General features: G+C 62.0%; 1 protein-coding gene across 1 annotated transcript in view; it reads right to left on the bottom strand.

Annotated features, from left to right (window-relative positions):
- Positions 1-661: 661 nt before the first annotated feature.
- The window catches only part of CACNA1F (calcium voltage-gated channel subunit alpha1 F), a 56,951-nt gene continuing 37,656 nt past the window's right edge, over positions 662-19,956 (bottom strand). The window contains 27 exon segments of the mRNA XM_071420250.1: positions 662-1,144; positions 3,263-3,342; positions 3,344-3,499; positions 3,590-3,702; positions 4,483-4,625; positions 5,081-5,238; positions 5,307-5,426; positions 5,977-6,087; positions 6,172-6,302; positions 6,721-6,822; positions 6,908-7,010; positions 9,434-9,530; positions 9,611-9,738; positions 9,847-10,006; positions 11,145-11,236; positions 11,331-11,396; positions 11,479-11,607; positions 12,228-12,311; positions 12,394-12,504; positions 12,584-12,742; positions 14,033-14,234; positions 14,325-14,471; positions 15,514-15,566; positions 15,709-15,816; positions 16,968-17,055; positions 17,811-17,917; positions 18,870-18,929. Of these exon segments, the coding sequence (XP_071276351.1) occupies positions 898-1,144; positions 3,263-3,342; positions 3,344-3,499; positions 3,590-3,702; positions 4,483-4,625; positions 5,081-5,238; positions 5,307-5,426; positions 5,977-6,087; positions 6,172-6,302; positions 6,721-6,822; positions 6,908-7,010; positions 9,434-9,530; positions 9,611-9,738; positions 9,847-10,006; positions 11,145-11,236; positions 11,331-11,396; positions 11,479-11,607; positions 12,228-12,311; positions 12,394-12,504; positions 12,584-12,742; positions 14,033-14,234; positions 14,325-14,471; positions 15,514-15,566; positions 15,709-15,816; positions 16,968-17,055; positions 17,811-17,917; positions 18,870-18,929 (3,255 nt within the window). The 3' untranslated portion in view covers positions 662-897.

The raw sequence follows: 19,956 nt of genomic DNA, 5'->3' as shown, positions 1-19,956 counted from the left end.
GGGATTTTTGGCCTCCCTGAGGGGATTTTGGGGCTCCCTGAGGGGATTTTGGGGCCCGGTGGAATCTGGGGATCCCTGAGGGGATTTTGGGGAATCTTGAAGGGATTTTGGGGATCCCTGAGGTGATTTTTGAGGCCTTCTGGGGAGATTTTGGGATCCCTGAGGGGATTTTTTGGGGGTCCCTGAAGGGATTTTGGAGCTCCGGTTGCTTTTGGGACTCCCTGAGGGGACCCCTTTTCCTGAGGGAAAACCCCCACCTTTTTCAGGAAAAAAACCCCTCCCTGAGGCAAATACCCCTTTTCCTGAGGAAAGCCCCCCCTTGTGTGAGGAAAAAAAAAAAATCAAAACCTTTTTGATAAAAATCCCTTTTTTTGTTTGTTTTTTTTTTCCTGAGGTACATCGGTGCCGGGTTCCAGAGCCGCCCTCACAATCCCGGGTTCCAGAGCCGCCCTCACGGCCCTGGGTTCAGGAGCGGCCCTGTCCCCGCCCTTGTGGTGCCGGGTTCTAGAGCCGCCCTCACGGGTTTGGGTTCTAGAACCAGGGCTCCGCAGTGCCGGGTTCTAGATTCGCCCTCAGGGGCTCGGGCTCTAGAGCCGGGCTCCGCGGTGCCGGGTTCTAGTGCCGCCCTCACAATCCCGGGTCCTAGAGCCGCCATTACCTCCCCGGGTCCTACAGCCACCCTCACAATCCCGGGTTCTAGAGCCGCCCTCACGGCCTCGGGTTCTAGAGCCAGGCCCCCGCGGTGCCGGGTTCTAGAGCCGCCCTCACGGGCCCCTGGTTGTAGAGCCGGCATGGAGACCCCCGGGTTCTAGAGCCGGGCCCCGCGGTGCCAGGTTCTGGAGCCGGCCCACCCAGCCCCCGCGGTGCCGGGGGCTCTAAATCCCCGTGGTGCCGGGTTTAGACCCCGCCGGCCCAGCCCATCTCGTCGGCCAGCTCCTCCTCGGGCGGCGGCCGCAGCGGTTCCTCGTCGCTGTAGACGGCGGGCGTGGGCGCGGGCGGGCCGCGGCGCCGGGTCAGCAGATCGGCGGCCGCGCTCTCCATCTCGTCCATGGTCATGTCGCACGCGTCCGCGATCTCCCGCTTGGCCACCGCCACGAACTTGGGGTCGCGGGCGAACAGCCCCAGCCCCTCCGAGATCAGCACCTGGGTTATGGGGGGGAGGAGGAGGAGGAGGAGGCGTTTGGGGCGTGCCTGTGTCCTCCGTGTCCCTCACGGCCTCCACCAGGCTGCCGGCTGAGCCATGTCACCCCAAGTCCTCCCCATGTCCCCCCACTAATGGCCTGCACCAGGCTGTTGGCTGACCCCTGTCACTCCATGTCCCCCCCATGTCCTCCCATATCCCCCCACTCCATGTCCCCCCACTCCATGTGCCCCTCCAGGCTGTCAGCCGAGCAATGTCACCCCATGTGCCCCTCATGTCCCCCCCATGTCCTCCCCATGTCCCCCCACTCACGGCCTCCCCCAGGCTGTGGCTGTCACCCCATGTCCCCCCCCGTGTTCCCCTGTGTCCCCCACTCACGGCCTCCCCCAGGCTGTGGCTGTCCCCCCATGTCCCCCCATGTCCCCCCCGTGTCCCCCCACTCACAGCCTCCCCCAGGCTGTGGCTGTCACCCCATGTCCCCCATGTCCCCCCGTGTCCCCCCGTGTCCCCCACTCACGGCCTCCCCCAGGCTGTGGCTGTCCCCCCATGTCCCCCATGTCCCCCCGTGTCCCCCCACTCACGTCCTCCCCCAGGCTGTGGCTGTCCCCCCATGTCCCCCCGTGTCCCCCACTCACGGCCTCCCCCAGGCTGTGGCTGTCACCCCATGTCCCCCCATGTCCCCCCACTCACGGCCTCCCCCAGGCTGTGGCTGTCCCCCCGTGTCCCCCCGTGTCCCCCCATGTCCCCCCACTCACGGCCTCTCCCAGGCTGTGGCTGTCACCCCATGTCCCCCATGTCCCCCCATGTCCCCCCCACTCACGGCCTCCCCCAGGCTGTGGCTGTCCCCCCATGTCCCCCCGTGTCCCCCCACTCACGGCCTCCCCCAGGCTGTGGCTGTCCCCCCGTGTCCCCCCGTGTCCCCCCATGTCCCCCCGTGTCCCCCCATGTCCCCCCACTCACGGCCTCCCCCAGGCTGTGGCTGTCACCCCATGTCCCCCCCGTGTTCCCCTGTGTCCCCCACTCACGGCCTCCCCCAGGCTGTGGCTGTCCCCCCATGTCCCCCCATGTCCCCCCCGTGTCCCCCCACTCACAGCCTCCCCCAGGCTGTGGCTGTCACCCCATGTCCCCCATGTCCCCCCGTGTCCCCCCCGTGTCCCCCACTCACGGCCTCCCCCAGGCTGTGGCTGTCCCCCCATGTCCCCCATGTCCCCCCGTGTCCCCCCACTCACGTCCTCCCCCAGGCTGTGGCTGTCCCCCCATGTCCCCCCGTGTCCCCCACTCACGGCCTCCCCCAGGCTGTGGCTGTCACCCCATGTCCCCCCATGTCCCCCCACTCACGGCCTCCCCCAGGCTGTGGCTGTCCCCCCGTGTCCCCCCGTGTCCCCCCATGTCCCCCCACTCACGGCCTCTCCCAGGCTGTGGCTGTCACCCCATGTCCCCCATGTCCCCCCATGTCCCCCCACTCACGGCCTCCCCCAGGCTGTGGCTGTCCCCCCATGTCCCCCGTGTCCCCCCACTCACGGCCTCCCCCAGGCTGTGGCTGTCCCCCCGTGTCCCCCCGTGTCCCCCCATGTCCCCCCGTGTCCCCCCATGTCCCCCCACTCACGGCCTCTCCCAGGCTGTGGCTGTCACCCCATGTCCCCCATGTCCCCCCATGTCCCCCCACTCACGGCCTCCCCAGGCTGTGGCTGTCCCCCCATGTCCCCCCGTGTCCCCCCACTCACGGCCTCCCCCAGGCTGTGGCTGTCCCCCCGTGTCCCCCCGTGTCCCCCCATGTCCCCCCGTGTCCCCCCATGTCCCCCCACTCACGGCCTCTCCCAGGCTGTGGCTGTCACCCCATGTCCCCCCATGTCCCCCCGTGTCCCCCACTCACGGCCTCCACCAGGCTGTGGCTGTCCCCCCGTGTCCCCCCGTGTCCCCCCGTGTCCCCCCACTCACGGCCTCCCCCAGGCTGTGGCTGTCCCCCCGTGTCCCCCCCGTGTCCCCACTCACGGCCTCCACCAGGCTGTGGCTGTCACCCCGTGTCCCCCCGTGTCCCCCCGTGTCCCCCACTCACGCCTCCCCCAGGCTGTGGCTGTCCCCCCGTGTCCCCCCGTGTCCCCCCGTGTCCCCCACTCACGGCCCTCCACCAGGCTGTCGGCCGATCCCCGTGCCAGGGCCTCGTGGGGCCCGCAGGCTCGCAGCCGCAGCGGCGCCGGGGGGGTACCAGCGGTTCAGGGGGGGGAGGCTGCCGCCCGCCCCCGCCCCAGGAGCCCCCTCCACCAGGATCAGCGGCGCGTACAGGACGTGCCCGCGGGCCGGGGCCGCCCAGGCCTGCGAGGAGCCCCCCAGCCGCCAGGTCTCGGAGCTGCCGTAGCCCTGGGGGCGGCAGGGGGGGGGGTCAGTGAGGGGGTGACACTGTCAGGGTGTCCCCTCCCTCGTGTCCGTCTGTCCCACCTGCAGCCGTACCTGCGGGCGGGCGGGGCCCGGTGGACCCGAGGGGTTGTAAGTGCCCGGGATGGGCTCGTCCTCGCAGCTACCCTGGCGCCGCAGGCACTGGATGGTGAAGGAGGGTTTCCGGCCTGGGGGGCGGCGGGTGGGGTCAGCCCCGGGCCAGGGACCCTCAGGGGCACCGGGCAGGGTCACCCAGCCTGGCCAGGCACCCTCTGGGATTCCGGGCAGGGTCACCCACCCTGGCCAGGGACCCTCTGGGAAACCAGGCAGGGTCACCCCCTCAGCCAGGGACCCTCTGGGAAACCAGGCAGGGTCACCCCCCTCAGCCAGGGACCCTCTGGGAAACCAGGCAGGGTCACCCACCCTGGCCAGGGACCCTCTGGGCACCGGGCAGGGTGAGCCCCTCAGCCAGGGACCCTCTGGGAAACCGGACAGGGTCACCCAGCCAGGCCAGGGACCTTCTGGGATACCGGGCACGGTCCACCCAGCCTGGCCAGGGACCCTCTGGACTATTGGGGGGCACCAGGCAGGGTCACCCCCCTCATCCAGGGACCCTCAGGGGCACCAGGCAGAGTCACCCAGCCTGGCAGGGACCCTCTGGGATACTGGGGGGGGCACTGGGAAGGGTCAGCCCCTGGCCAGGGGGGAACCGGGTAGGGTCACCCAGCCTGGCCAGGGACCCTCCAGGCACCGGGCAGGGTCACCCCCTCAGCCAGGGACCCTCAGGGGCACCTGCGGGCACGGGGAGGGGTCTCCCCCACCGATCAGGGACCCTCCCTGGGCCCCTGCGGGACACCGCCCTCCCCATCGGGGTCATCTCCCCCCGCCATCAGCCCCAGGGACCTCCCGGGGCACCGTCCCGGATCACGGAGGGTTTCACTGGAGCCCCCGGCCCCTCCTTTCCGTACCCGCGGGGGTGGGGGGCAGCAGCCGGCGCCGTTTCAGTTGCTGCCCCTCTCGAGCGCCGCTGCCGAGGGCGAAATGCCGGGGGGGCAACGGCAGCGACCCCCCCCGGGGCAGCTCCGCCGCCCAGCGCGGGGGTCCCGGTGCCCTGGATGGGGGGGGGAGGAACAAGGAGGGGTCAATCGGGGCTGGGAACATCCCCTGGGACACCCCCGAGCGGGGTCAGGGGGTGACAGGATCGACCCCTCCCCAGTTACAGAGAACCCCCCCCTCTCCTTTTGGGGGTCCCGGCATGGGGACAGCGTCAGGGCTGATGGGACCCCCTCCCCAATTACAGAGACGCCCCCTCTCCTTTCGGGGGTCCTGGCACGGGGACAGGGCTGACGGGACCCCCTCCCCAGCTGCAGGGACCCCCCCTCTCCTTTTGGGGGTCCTGGCATGGGGACACCCTCAGGGCTGACAGGATCCCCCTCCCCAGTTACAGAGAACCCCCCTCTCCTTTTGGGGGTCCTGGCACGGGGACAGGGCTGACGGGACCCCCCTCCCCAGCTGCAGGGACCCCTCCAGAGGGGGATTCTCCCCCCCGGGGGGGGGTCTCGGTACCTGTCCCCCACCCAGCGCCGCCGGGCCGGTGCCGAGCTCTCCAGCTCCTCGTCGTGGCTGATGTCCCCAGTGTCCCCTCCCGGCTCCTCGGCGTCCTCGGCCGGGGGGGCTTCCTCCTCCTGGTCCCCCCCATCGGAGCGCCGCCTGCGCACAGAGCCCTGAGCACCCCCGGTCCATGCCGGGGAACCCCCTCCGGGTTTGGGGGTGTCCCCCAGCCCCCCCGTACCTGCCCCCGTGGGAGGGGGGGCGCGGGCTCCTCCCGTTCGGTGGGCGCGGGGCTGGGGGCGGGGGGCGGCTCCGAGAGCAGGGGGGAGCCGGGCCCGGAGCCGTAGAGCGTCTCAGGGGCCTGCGGAGAGAGGCAGGGTCGGTGGGCGTGGCCTAGGACAGGTGTGGACATTTGGAGTGGGTTTTGGACAGGTGTGGGTGTGGCCGGGGACAGGAGTGGGTTTTGGATAGGTGTGGCCGGTGGGCGTGTCCAGGAGAAAGGTGCTGTCGGTGGGCGTGGCCAAGGGAAAGGTGCTGTCAGTGGGCGTGGCCATGTGACAGCTGTAGTGGGTGGGCGTGGCCAATGGAAAGGTGCTGTCAGTGAGCATGGCCAATGGAAAGGTGTAGTAGGTGGGCATGGCAATGAGAAAGGTTCTGTCGGTGGGCGTGGCCAGGAGAAAGGTGTGGTCGGTGGGCAAGGCCAATGGAAAGGAGTGGCCATGGGCGTGGCCAGTGGGTGTGGCCATGGGACAGGTGTGGCCATTCTGTGTGGCTTTGGGGCAGGTGTGGCCTGTGGGCATGGCCAGGGTGGGACAGGTGAGGTTGGTGGGCGTGGCCAGTGGGCATGGCGAATGGAAAGGTGTGTTTGTGGGCGTGGCCACGTGGCAGGTGTGTTTGTGGGCGTGGCTCACTGCGTAGGTGAGCGGCTCCTCCGCAGGTGCGTCCCCGCCCTCGTCCCCCTCCAGGTCACTCAGTGCCCGGCGCATCTCAGGGCCCAGCGCCTGCAGCGTCTGCAGCCCGGCCTGGGGGGACACAGCAGGGTCACCTGGTGACACCCGGTGACACCTGGTGACCCCCCCCAGTCCCACCTGGGGGGCGTGTCGCACCTGCAGCGCACACTCGTTGCTGGGGCCGGCGTTGGCACCCAGCATCCCCCGCTCCTTCCGCCGCCGGAACTTGCGGAAATAGTCCTGGATCAGGAAGGTGGCGTAGAACTTCCCCACGGTGACCTCCTCCTCTGGGGGACACACACGGGGGGTCAGGGGACGCCCCAGAACCACCAGACACACCCAGGCCTCCCAGACCCCCCAGTATCCCCCCAGAATCCCCCAGAACCCCTCAGAACCCCCCAGACCCCCCCAAACACTCTCAGACCCCTCCAGATCCCCCCAGCCCCTTCAGAACCCCCTAGGCCTCCCCATAACCCCCCCAGACCCCCCAGTATCCCCCAGCCCCTCCAGAACCCCCCATAACCCCCTCCCAGACCCCTCCAGATCCCCCAGACCCCCCCAGACCCTTCCAGTATCCCCCAGACACCCCCATAACCCCCCAGACCCCCCCCCGCTCCCCCAGACCCCCCAAACCCTCCCAGACCCCCCCAGACCCTCCAGACCCCCACAAACCCCCCCAGAGCCCCTCCCCAGACCCTCACACACCCTCAGGTGGGGGGATGACCTCGTCCAGCAGCTTCGGCTTCGTCCTCTTCCAGATCTTCTTCACCACAGCCCGGAGCTCCTTGTTGGCCACATCCAGGTTCCCTAGAGGGACAGGGGGGACACACAGCCATGATTGTCACTTTGTCACCCCCTGCTGTCCCCCTGTCCTCCCCTCCCAGCTCCCCACCTTCCGTCTTGATCTTGAGGGAGGTGCGGACCAGGGCAAAGAGCGTGGCGTTGAAGGTGACGGTGCCGTCCGAGTTGAGGGGCATGTTCATGGCCACCAGGCGCTGGGCAGGGGACAAGAGAGGGGTGAATCGGGGTGGGTCCCCCCCCAGGGACACCCCAAATCCCCCCAGGAACCCCCCCAAATGTAGGGCGATGCAGTAGGGGTAAAGGAAGGCGGTATAGAATGTAATCCTGTCCCCTAAAGAGTTGCAGCTGAACCAATTACTAAAGAGCAGGCCTGATGTTGACAGGCCACAGCTGTAGCCAATCAGAAGAGTGTTATAGAAGAGTGGATTGGTGGGAACTGGAGCCAGTTGGCTGCTGTGAGGATGAGGAAGAGTCAGTGCCTGCAGGAGAAACATCAAGGAGGTACGAAACTCTGGCAATATGGAACTCTTGCAATATAATGACAATAGAACCTTTGTAATATAACGATAATGAATGGTGATCCCGACGTGATTCGGGAAAAAGACAAATGGTGACCCTGACGTGATTTGGGAAAAAGGATTTGATTATATGACCCTGTGGACTTGGGACTAAACTACATGACCCCGTGGAATCGGGGAAAAGGACTTGAATCCTAAACTATTGGTAAAATATATCAATTGCAGCTATAAAATTGCAACTAAAACCTACAGCCAATCAGAAGAGTGTTATAAAAGAGTGGATTGGTGGGAACTGGAGCCAGTTGGATGCTGCGAGGACAGGGAAGAGCAGTGCCTAGAGGGGCTGCCTACGAGAAACATCAAGGAGGTAGGACACTCTGGCAATATGGAACCCTTGCAATGTAATGACAATAGAAGTCTTGCAATATAATGAAAACGATTGGTGATCCCGACGTGATTCGGGAAAAAGACCATTGGTGATCCCAACGTGATTCAGGAAAAAGACCATTGGTGACCCCGACGTGATTTGGGGAAAAGGATTTGATTATATGACCCTGTGGACTTGGGACTAAACTACATGACCCCGTGGAATCGGGGAAAAGGACTTGAATCCTAAACTATTGGTAAAATATATCAATTGCAGCTATAAAATTGCAACTAAAACCTGCAGCCAATCAGAAGAGTGTTATAAAAGAGTGGATTGGTGGGGACTGGAGCCAGTTGGCTGCTGTGAGGATGAGGAAGAGTCAGTGCCTGGAGGAGAAACATCAAGGAGGTACGAAACTCTGGCAATATGGAACCCTTGCAATATAATGACAATAGAACTCTTGCAATGTAATGACAACAATTGGTCACACCGATGTGATTTGGGAAAAAGACCAAAGGTGACCCCGACGTGATTCAGGAAAAAGGATTTGATTATATGACCCTGTGGATTTGGGACTAAACTACATGACCCCGTGGATTCAGGGAAAAGGACTTGAATCCTAAACTATTGGTAAAATATATCAATTGCAGCTATAAAATTGCAACTAAAACCTGCAGCCAATCAGAAGAGTGTTATAAAAGAGTGGATTGGTGGGGACTGGAGCCAGTTGGCTGCTGCGAGGATGAGGAAGAGTCAGTGCGTAGAGGGGCTGCCTACGAGAAACATCAAGGAGGTACGAAACTCTGGCAACATGGAACCCTTGCAATGTAATGACAATAGAAGTCTTGCAATATAATGAAAACGATTGGTGACCCCGACGTGATTCGGGAAAAAGATGATTGGTGATCCCAACGTGATTCAGGAAAAAGACGAATGGTGATCCTGACGTGATTTGGGAAAAAGGATTTGATTATATGACCCTGTGGACTTGGGACTAAACTACATGACCCCGTGGAATCAGGGAAAAGGACTTGAATCCTAAACTATTGGTAAAATATATCAATTGCAGCTATAAAATTGCAACTAAAACCTGCAGCCAATCAGAAGAGTGTTATAAAAGAGTGGATTGGTGGGGACTGGAGCCAGTTGGCTGCTGCGAGGATGAGGAAGAGTCAGTGCCTAGAGGGGCTGCCTATGAGAAACATCAAGGAGGTAGGACACTGGCAATATGGAACCCTTGTAATGTAGTGACAATAGAATTCTTACACTATAATGATAACGAGTGGTGATCCCGATGTGATTCGGGAAAAAGACCAATAGTGACCCCGACGTGATTTGGGAAAAAGGATTTGATAGTATGACCTGTGGATTCAGGATGACCCCATGGATTCAGGGAAACAGGATTTGACTATATGACCCCGTGGATTTGGGGAAAAAGGACTTGAATCCTAAACTATTGGCAAAATATATAAATTGCAGCTATTAATGTTTGTTAAATATGAGTATAAAAGATTTTGAAGATAAGTATTTTGTAAACTGAGAAAAGCTGCAAAACACTCAGAAATATATATATATATTCATACTGTAATATGTTGTCTGAACATCTGTATAACTATTGGCTCTGAATGAAATATATGAACATGTCATAATGTTAATTTATTTGAATATGTCCTTCTAGAATTGCTGCAACTCTGTAATTAAAAGAAAAAGGGGGAATTGACAGCACCCAAACCTTGCAGGCCACACGGTGCGGGCAGAGCTTCCCAAATCCTAGCGGGGGCTGGATCCGGCGCAGCAGCGTCACCACGTCCAGGTGCTTGATGCGGCCCCTGGGGAGGGGGCACAGGAGGTCACAGGTGACCAGGACACCTGGCCCCACCCAGCTGGGGACAAGGGGACAGTCACACACTTGGCTGCGGGGTCATACTCGGACCACACGCGCTTGAACTCGTCCAGGTGGTGCGGGCCCAGGATGGACCAGTCGCGTGTCAGGTAATCAAAGTTGTCCATGATGACAGCCACGAACAGGTTGATGATCTGGGGAGGGGGGGTCCAGGGGAGGTCAGGATGCCCACGGGGGCCCTGGGGGGCGTGGGGCAGTGCTGGGGCAGTGCTGGGGCAGTGGGGCAGGGCCCCGTGGCTCACCAGGAAGGCGCAGAGCATGAAGAAGCTGATGAAGTAGGCGATGGCGAAGTTGCTGCCGCAGGTGAACTCCTCGCCCGGGCCCGCGTCCGACTCGGGGTCGCAGCGCTTGCCCGGCAGGCTGGCCAGCATGATCTCCTGCCAGGCCTCACCTGTGGCACACCTGAACCCCACAGGGCACACCTGTACCCCTGTGACACACCTGTACCCCTGTGACACACCTGTACCAACCCGGCAGGCTGGCCAGTGTGATCTCCTGCCACGCCTCCCCCGTGACACACCTGTACCCCTGTGACTCACCTGTACCCCTGTGACTCACCTGTACCCCTGTGACACACCTGTACCTGTGACACACCTGTACCAACCCAGCAGGCTGGCCAGTGTGATCTCCTGCCACGCCTCCCCCGGGGCACACCTGAACCCCACAGGGCACACCTGTACCCTCCCATGGGACACTTGTACCCCTGTGACACACCTGTACCCTCCCATAGGACACTTGTACCCCTGTGACACACCTGTACCCTCCCACAGGACACCTCTACCCCTGTGACACACCTGTACCCTCCCACAGGACACCTGTACCCCTGTGACACACCTGTACCCCTGGGACACACCTGTACACCTGTGACACACCTGTACCCCTGGCACACCTGTACCCTCACAGGACACACCCGTACTCCTGGGACACACCTGTATCCCTGGGACACACCTGTACGCCTGGGGCACACCTGTACCCTCCCACAGGACACCTGTACCCCTGTGACACACCTGTACCCCTGTGACACACCTGTACCTGTGACACACCTGTACCTTGCCTGACAGGCTGGCCAGCATGATCTCCTGCCAGGCCTCACCTGTGGCACACCTGAACCCCACAGGGCACACCTGTACCCCTGTGACACACCTGTACCCCTGTGACACACCTGTACCCTCCCACAGGACACCTGTACCCCTGTGACACACCTGTACCTGTGACACACCTGTACCAACCCGGCAGGCTGGCCAGCATGATCTCCTGACAGGCCTCACCTGTGGCACACCTGTACCCCAGGTACACACCTGTACCCCTGTGACACACCTGTACCTGTGACACACCTGTACCTTGCCTGACAGGCTGGCCAGCATGATCTCCTGCCACGCCTCCCCCGTGGCACACCTGTACCCCCACGGGACACACCTGTACCCTCCCATGGGACACCTGTACCGCTGGGACACACCTGTACCCCCTGGCACACCTACACCCCACAGGACACACCCAGCCTCCCCAGAACACCCCAGACCCCTCCATGTCCCCTCCCCACCTGAAGAGCAGCAGCACGGCCTGCGGGAAGGTCTGGAAGTTGTTGTTGCGGTTGATCTGGGTCCCATCCTGCAGCGCCACCTTCCCGAAGGTCTGGGGGGGACACAGGGGGCTGGGGGCTCACAGGAGACCCCTCCCCACACGTCTCACCTGCCCCCACACCCCTCACCTGCCCCAGGTCCCTCACCTGCATCCCGATGACAGCGTAGATGAAGAAGATCATGGCGATGAGCAGAGCGACGTAGGGCAGGGCCTGGGGGCACAGCGGGGGTCAGGGGGTGTCCCCTCTGTGTCCCCCCTCACCTGTGTCCCCCGGCAGGTGCCCCCCGTCCCACCTGGAAGGATTTGACGAAGGTCCAGAGCAGGGTGCGGATGCCCTCGCCCTTGGAGAGCAGCTTGACCAGGCGCATGACGCGGAAGAGGCGGAAGAAGGTGATGGAGATGCGGGAGGAGTCCTCGGAGCTCTGTGGGGAGAGGGGGTCAGGGAAACCCCAAAAATCCCTGAACAGCCCTCCCAAAAAAGCCCCCAGGTGGGGACAGGTCCCTGTACCTCACCAACGTGGCCCCCGTTCTGTGAGAGGCAGGTGGGACCATGGAGATGATGGAGGTGATGGAGATGATGGAGATGGAGATGATGGAAATTATGGTGATGATGGAGATGATGGAGATGGAGTTGGAAATGATGGAGATGATGGAGATGGAAATTATGGAGATGGAGATGATGGAAATTATGGTGATGATGGTGATGATGGAGATGATGGAGATGGAGTTGGAAATGATGGAGATGATGGAGATGGAAATTATGGAGGTGATAGAGATGATGGAGATGATGGAGATGGTGATGATGCAAATGATGGCGATGATGGAGATGATGGAGATGGAGATGATGGAGATGATGGAAATGATGGCGATGATGGAGTGGAAATTATGGAGATGATGGAAATGGATGGAGATGAAAATTATGGAGATGATGGAGACAGACAGATGGACATGAGAACATGGACCAGGAGGAGACCCAGACATCCAGAACCACCCCAAAACACCAACCCGCCCTGAACCAGGAGGGACAAGGAGGGCGACTCACGTTGACCTCGGTGACGGCGATGTCCACCACGCTGCCCACCACGATGAGGGCATCAAAGGTGTTCCAGGCGTCGCAGAAGTAATGCTGGGGTGGGGTGGGAGGTGGTGAGGACCCCCTGTCTGTGACCCCCCCTTGTGTCACCCCCTGTGCCACCCCCGTGGCGTACCCGGGGTTTGAAGGCGATGATCTTGAGCACCATCTCCACGGTGAAGAGCCCCGTGAACACCATGTTGAGCAGGTCCATCACGTAGTTGAAGGGCTTGGACTGCTCGTAGTGCTGCGAGGGGACACGCACGGGGGTCTGGCCCTGTCCCCTCCGTGTCCCCTCCCTGTCCCACCAGGTGTCCCCCCCTCACCTGCACGGCCAGGGCGATGGTGTTGAGGAGGATGAGGACGAACATGATGTACTCGAAGGCCGTGGAGTTGACCATGGCCCACACGCGGTACTGGGTGCGGTTCTTGGGGATGTAACGGCGCAGGGGCTGCGCCTTCAGAGCGTACTCCACGCACTGGCGCTGGGGGGACAGCGTGGGGACAGTGAGGGGACAGTGTGGGGACAGTGAGGGGACAGTGTGGGGACAGTGCAGGGACATGGCCACCTCACTGCCATCCCACTGCCACTCCACGCACTGGCGCTGAGGGGACAGCGTGGGGACAGTGAGGGGACATGGCCACCTCATTGCCATCCTACCCACTGCCACTCCACACACTGGCGCTGAGGGGACAACATGGGGACAGTGAGGAACAGTGTGGGGACAGTGAGGGGACATGGCCACCTCCATCCCATGCACTGCCACTGGGGGGACAACGTGGGGACAGTGAGGGGACATGGCCACCTCACTGCCGTCCCACTGCCATCCCACACACTGCCACTGGGGGACAAAGTGAGGACAGTGTGGGGACAGTGAGGGGACATGGCCACCCACTGCCATCCCATGCACTGACTCTGAGGGGACAGTGTGGGGACACAGCAGGGCCATGGGGACATCGCAGAGCCAAGGGGACACCACAGGGCCATGGAGACAATGGGACACCACAGGGCCATGGGGGCATCACAGAGCCATGGGGACACCAGAGAGCCATGGGGACACTGCATGGCCATGGGGACACAGCAGGGCCCTGGGGACACTGCAGGGCCATGGGGACACCAGAGAGCCATGGGGACACAGCAGGGCCATGGGGACACTGCAGGGCCTTGGGGACACAGCAGGGCCAAGGGGACACTGCAGGGCCATGGGGACACCAGAGAGCCATGGGGACACTGAAAGGCCATGGGGACACTGCAGGGCCATGGGGACACTGCATGGCCATGGGGACACTGCAGGGCCATGGGGACATCACAGAGCCATGGGGACACCAGAGAGCCATGGGGACACTGCATGGCCATGGGGACACAGCAGGGCCCTGGGGACACTGCAGGGCCATGGGGACACCAGAGAGCCATGGGGACACAGCAGGGCCATGGGGACACTGCAGGGCCTTGGGGACACAGCAGGGCCAAGGGGACACTGCAGGGCCATGGGGACACCAGAGAGCCATGGGGACACTGAAAGGCCATGGGGACACTGCAGGGCCATGGGGACACTGCATGGCCATGGGGACACTGCAGGGCCATGGGGACATCACAGAGCCATGGGGACACAGCAGGGCCATGGGGACACTGCAGGGCCGTGGGGACACTGCAGGGCCATGGGGACACTGCAGGGCCATGGGGACACCAGAGAGCCATGGGGACACTGAAAGGCCATGGGGACACTGCAGGGCCATGGGGACACTGCAGGGACGTGGCCAGCGTGTCCCCAGACCTGGTTCTTGTCCAGCTCGCAGTTGCGGTACTCGCTCTCGCCCTGCGCGCGGAAGGTGATGATGACGAAGCCCACGAAGATGTTCATCATGAAGAAGGCGATGACGATGATGTAGACGATGAAGAAGATGGAGATCTCCACCCGGTAGTTGTAGATGGGCCCCTGGTTCTCGGCGTTGGCGTCGATGGCCTTGTACAGCAGCCTGGGGACAGGGCGGGGGGGACACACGGTGCTGGGGGTGTCCCCAAGGGGGTGGCAGTGTCCCCGTGCCCACCCACGGCCGGCGACTCACGCGGGCCACCCCTCGAAGGTGGACACGGTGAACAGGGCCATCATCCCCGCCAGGACGTTGTCGAAGTTGAAGTCGCTGTTGAGCCAGAGGCGCTCCCGGACCGAGGGGTGGGACACGTCCCCGTCCTTGTACACCAGGAATGTCCCCCTGGGGTGGGGACACGGGGACAGCGAGGGTGAGACACCCCCTGGACACTGCCACCACCGAGGGGTGGGACACGTCCCCGTCCTTGTACACCAGGAATGTCCCCCTGGGATGGGGACACAGGGACAATGGACACGGACACTGCCACCACCAACAGGTGGGACACGTCCCCGTCCTTGTACACCAGAAATGTCCCCCTGGGATGGGGACACGGGGACAGCGAGGGTGAGACACTGCCACCACCAAGGGGTGGGACACGTCCCCGTCCTTGTACACCAGAAATGTCCCCCTGGGATGGGGACACGGGGACAGCGAGGGTGAGACACTGCCACCACCAAGGGGTGGGACACGTCCCCGTCCTTGTACACCAGGAATGTCCCCCTGGGGTGGCGACATGGGGACAGAGAGGGTGAGACACCCCCTGGACACTGCCACCACCGAGGGGTGGGACACATCCCCCTGGGATGGGGACATGGGGACAGCAAGGATGAGACACTGCCACCACCGAGGGGTGGGACACGTCCCCGTCCTTGTACACCAGGAATGTCCCCCTGGGGTGGGGACACGGGGACAGTGGACATGGACACTGCCACCACCGAGGGGTGGGACATGTCCCCGTCCTTGTACACCAGGAATGTCCCCCTGGGGTGGGGACATGGGGACAGCGAGGGTGAGACACCCCCTGGACACTGCCACCACTGAGGGAGGGGACACGTCCCCGTCCTTGTACACCAGGAATGTGACATCCCCTGGACACTGCCACCACTGAGGTGCGGGGTCGTTTTTGGGGTGCGGGGTCATTTTTGGGGTGCGGGGTTGTTTTTGGGGTGCAAGGCTCAGTTTGGGTTGTGGGGTCGTTTTTGGGGTGTGGGATGGTTTTTGTGGTGCAGGGCTCAGTTTGGGGTCTGGGGCCGTTTTTGGGGTGTGGGGTCATTTTTGGGGTATGGGGTTATTTTTGGGACCGGGGCCATTTTTGGGGTGTGGGGTCGTTTTTGTGGTATGGGGCCGTTTTTGGGGTGCGGGGTGGTTTTGGGGTGACGCTCACTTGCACTCTCCTGGCGTGTGCTTGGCCTCATCGGTGCAGCTGTAGAATTTGCCCTGGGGGGATCATCGGGGGGTCCCTCAGCCCCTGGCAGGGTTGGGGACCCCTCGGAGGGGTTGGGGACCCCTGGGGGGGTTTGGGGACACCTTGGGGGGTTTGGGGACCCCTCAGGAGGGGGTTTGGGGACAGCGGGGTCACCTTGAAGAGCTGCACCCCGATGCAGGCGAACATGAACTGCAGCAGGGTGGTGACGATCATGATGTTGCCGATGGTGCGGATGGCCACGAACACGCACTGCACCACGTGCTGGGGACAGGGACGGGGACAGCAGCGTCACCAGGGCAGGGGGACAGGGACACCAGGGCATGGGGACAGAGACAGGGACAGCAGGGCATGGACAGGGGCAGGGACAGCACTGCACCACGTGCTGGGGACAGCGATGGGGACAGCAGCGTCACCAGGGCAGGGGGACAGGGACAGCAGGGCATGGGGACAGGGACAGGGACAGCAGGGCATGGACAGGGGCAGGGACAGGGACACCAGGGCATGGGGACAGGGACAGCACTGCACCACGTGCTGGGGACAGCGACGGGGACAGCAGCGTCACCAGGGCAGGGGGACAGCGACGGGGACAGCGACAGGGACAGCAGGGCATGGACAGGGACAGGGACAGGGTCACCAGGGTATGGGGACAGGGGCAGGGACACCAGGGCAGGGGGACAGCGACGGGGACAGCAGCATCACCAGGGCATGGACAGGGACAGGGTCACCAGGGCATGGACAGGGACAGCACTGCACCACGTGCTGGGGACAGCGACGGGGACAGCAGTGTCACCAGGGCAGGGGGACAGGGACAGGGCATGGGGACAGGGACAGGGACACTAGGGCATGGACAGGGGCAAGGGCAGGGTCACCAGGGCATGGGAACAGGGACAGGGGCAGGGTCACCAGGGCAGGGGGACAGCAGCGTCACCAGGGCATGGACAGGGACAGGGTCACCAGGGCATGGACAGGGACAGGGTCACCAGGGCATGGGAACAGGGACAGGGACAGTGTCACCAGGGCATGGACAGGGGCAGGGACAGTGTCACCAGGGCATGGACAGGGACAGTGTCACCAGGGCATGGGGACGGGGACAGGGACAGGGACAGGGTGACACTGGGGCATTGTCATGGACAGGGACAGGGTCACCAGGGCATGGGGACAGGGACAGTTCCCAGTCCCTCCCAGTCCCTCCCAGTGCCTCCAGCACTTCCAGTGTCCCCAATGTCCCCAGTGTCCCCAGTGTCCCCAGTCCCTCCCAGTCCATCCCAGTCCATCCCAGTCCCTCCCAGTGGCTCCCAGTCCATCCCAGTGCTCCCAGTGCTTCAAGTCCCTCCCAGTCCCTCCCAGTCCCTCCCAGTCTCTCCCAGTCCCTCCCAGTCCATCCCAGTTCCCCCAGTTCCCCCAGTTCCCACCTTGAGCCCCTTGGCCCGGTTTATGGCTCTCAGGGGCCGCAGCACCCGCAGGACCCTCAGGATCTTCACCACCGAGATGGCGCTGGAGCTGCCGGGGGCAAAACCAGTGCTCCCAGTAAGGCACCAGTAACACACACCAGTAACCGCCCCAGTGCTCCCAGTAACACCAGTAACACACACCAGTAACCGCCCCAGTGCTCCCAGTAATGGCCCAGTGCTCCCAGTAAGGCACCAGTAACACACACCAGTAACTGCCCCAGTGCTCCCAGTAATGGCCCAGTGCTCCCAGTAACCCCCCCAGTGCTCCCAGTAAGGCACCAGTAACACACACCAGTAACCGCCCCAGTGCTCCCAGTAACACACCAGTGCTCCCAGTAACCCCCCCAGTGCTCCCAGTAAGGCACCAGGAACACACACCAGTAACCACCCCAGTGCTCCCAGTAAGGCACCAGTAACACACCAGTGCTCCCAGCATCACACCAGTAACATCCCAGTGCTCCCAGTAACATCCCAGTGCTCCCAGTACCCCCCCCAGTAACACAGCAGTGCTCCCAGTAACACCCCCAGTGCTCCCAGTGAGGTTCCTTGTACCCTCCCAGTGCTCCCAGTATTGAGCCTGGCCCCTCCCAGTGCTCCCAGTTGCACCCAGCAGCTCTCCCAGTTGCTCCCAGTTGCTCCCAGTGCTCCCAGTTGCCCCCAGCAGCTCTCCCAGTTGCTCCCAGTGAGGTTCCTTGTACCCTCCCAGTGCTCCCAGTTGCCCCCAGAGCTGCTCCCAGTGCTCCCAGTGCCGATCCTGGCCCCTCCCAGTTGCTCCCAGTGCTCCCAGTTTCCCCAGTTTCTCACTGCATGCCGAAGGAGATGAGGGAGACGCCGACCACCAGCACGTCCAGGAGGTTGAACCAGTTCCGGAGGAAGGAGCCCTTGTGCAGGAACCCCCCGAACACCGTCATCTGTGGGGCACCCCAAAATCCTGGGAACTCACCCCAAAATCCATGGGAACTCACCCCAAAAAACCATGGGAACCCCAAAATCCATGGGAACCCCCCGAACACCGTCATCTGTGGGGCACCCCAAAATCCATGGGAACCCCAAAAACCCCGGGAACCCCCCGAACACCGTCATCTGTGGGGGCACCCCAAAATCCATGGGAACTCACCCCAAAATCCTGGGAACCCCAAAAACCATGGGAACCCCCCGAACACCGTCATCTGTGGGGGCACCCCAAAATCCTGGGAACCCCAAAAACCCCGGGAACCCACCCCAAAAACCATGGGAACCCCAAAAACCATGGGAACCCCAAACACCCCAGGAACACACCCCAAAAAACCATGGGAACCCCAAAAACCCTGGGAACCCCAAAAACCCCGGGAAGCCACCCCAAAATCCCAGGGACACCACAAACACCGTCATCTGTGGGGCACCCCAAAATCCTGGGAACCCCAAAAACCCCGGGAACCCACCCCAAAAACCATGGGAACCCCAAAAACCATGGGAACCCCAAAAACCATGGGAACACACCCCAAAAAACCATGGGAACCCCAAAAACCCTGGGAACCCCAAAAACCCCGGGAAGCCACCCCAAAATCCCAGGGACACCACAAACACCGTCATCTGTGGGGCACCCCAAAATCCATGGGAACCCCAAAAACCCCGGGAACCCACCCCAAAATCCCAGGGACACCCCAAAAAACATGGGAACTCACCCCAAAAATCCATTGGAACCCCAAAAACCCTGTGAACCCACCCCAAAAAACCATGGGAACCCCAAAAAAAGCCCAGGAACCCCAAAAAAACCCCAGGAACCCCCTCCCAAAACCCGGGAACCCTCAAACCCAGGGAGCCCCCCCAAGAACCCCCTCCCCGAACCCCAAGGAACCCCAAAACCATGGGGACCCCCCAAACCTTGAGCAGGATCTCCACGGTGAAGATGGAGGTGAAGGCGTAATCGAAGTACCCCAAAATCTGAGGGGGGGGAGCGAGGGTGGGGAGGGGGCAATGGGGAGACCCCAAACCCTCTGAGACCCAGTGCTCCCAGTAACACACCAGTAACACACCAGTAACATCCCAGTGCTCCCAGTAACACACCCAGTGCTCCCAGTAACACACCAGTAACATCCCAGTAACATCCCAGTAACATCCCAGTTCTCCCAGTAACATCCCAGTGCTCCCAGTAACACACCAGTAACACCAGTAACACACCAGTAACATCCCAGTGCTCCCAGTAACACACCCAGTGCTCCCCGTAACACACCAGTAACATCCCAGTTCTCCCAGTAACGCCCCCAATAACACCCTCAATGCTCCCAGTAACACACCAGTAACACACCAGTAACACACCAGTAACACACCGGTAACACACCAGTAACACACCAGTAACACACCAGTAACACACCGGTAACACACCAGTAACATCCCAGTGCTCCCAGTAACACACCAGTAACAGACCAGTAACACACCAGTAACATCCCAGTGCTCCCAGTAACACACCAGTAACACCCTCAATGCTCCCAGTAACGCACCAGTGCTCCCAGTAACACCCCCAGTGCTCCCAGTAACACACCAGTAACACACCAGTAACACACCAGTAACATCCCAGTGCTCCCAGTAATGCCCCCAGTGCTCCCAGTAACACACCAGTAACACACCAGTAACATCCCAGTAACATCCCAGTGCTCCCAGTAACGCCCCCAATAACACCCTCAATGCTCCCAGTAACACACCAGTAACACACCAGTGCTTCCAGTAACACCAGTAACACATCAGTAACACCCCCAGTGCTCCCAGTAACACACCAGTAACATCCCAGTGCTCCCAGTAACGCCCCCAATAACGCACCCGTGCTCCGAGTAACACACCAGTAACACCCTCAATGCTCCCAGTAACACCAGTAACACCCCCAGTGCTCCCAGTTGCCCCCAGAGGTGCTCCCAGTTGCCCCCAGCAGCTCTCCCAGTGCCTCCCAGTAACTCCCCCAATAACACACCAGTAA

This window comes from Agelaius tricolor, unplaced genomic scaffold (genome assembly GCF_023055355.1).
Source record: "Agelaius tricolor isolate 1412-34295 unplaced genomic scaffold, bAgeTri1.0.p SCAF_130, whole genome shotgun sequence".
Taxonomy (NCBI): Eukaryota; Metazoa; Chordata; class Aves; order Passeriformes; family Icteridae; genus Agelaius; species Agelaius tricolor.
Note: the sequence above shows the minus strand (reverse complement) of the source record. Positions and strands in the feature narration are given on the sequence as shown.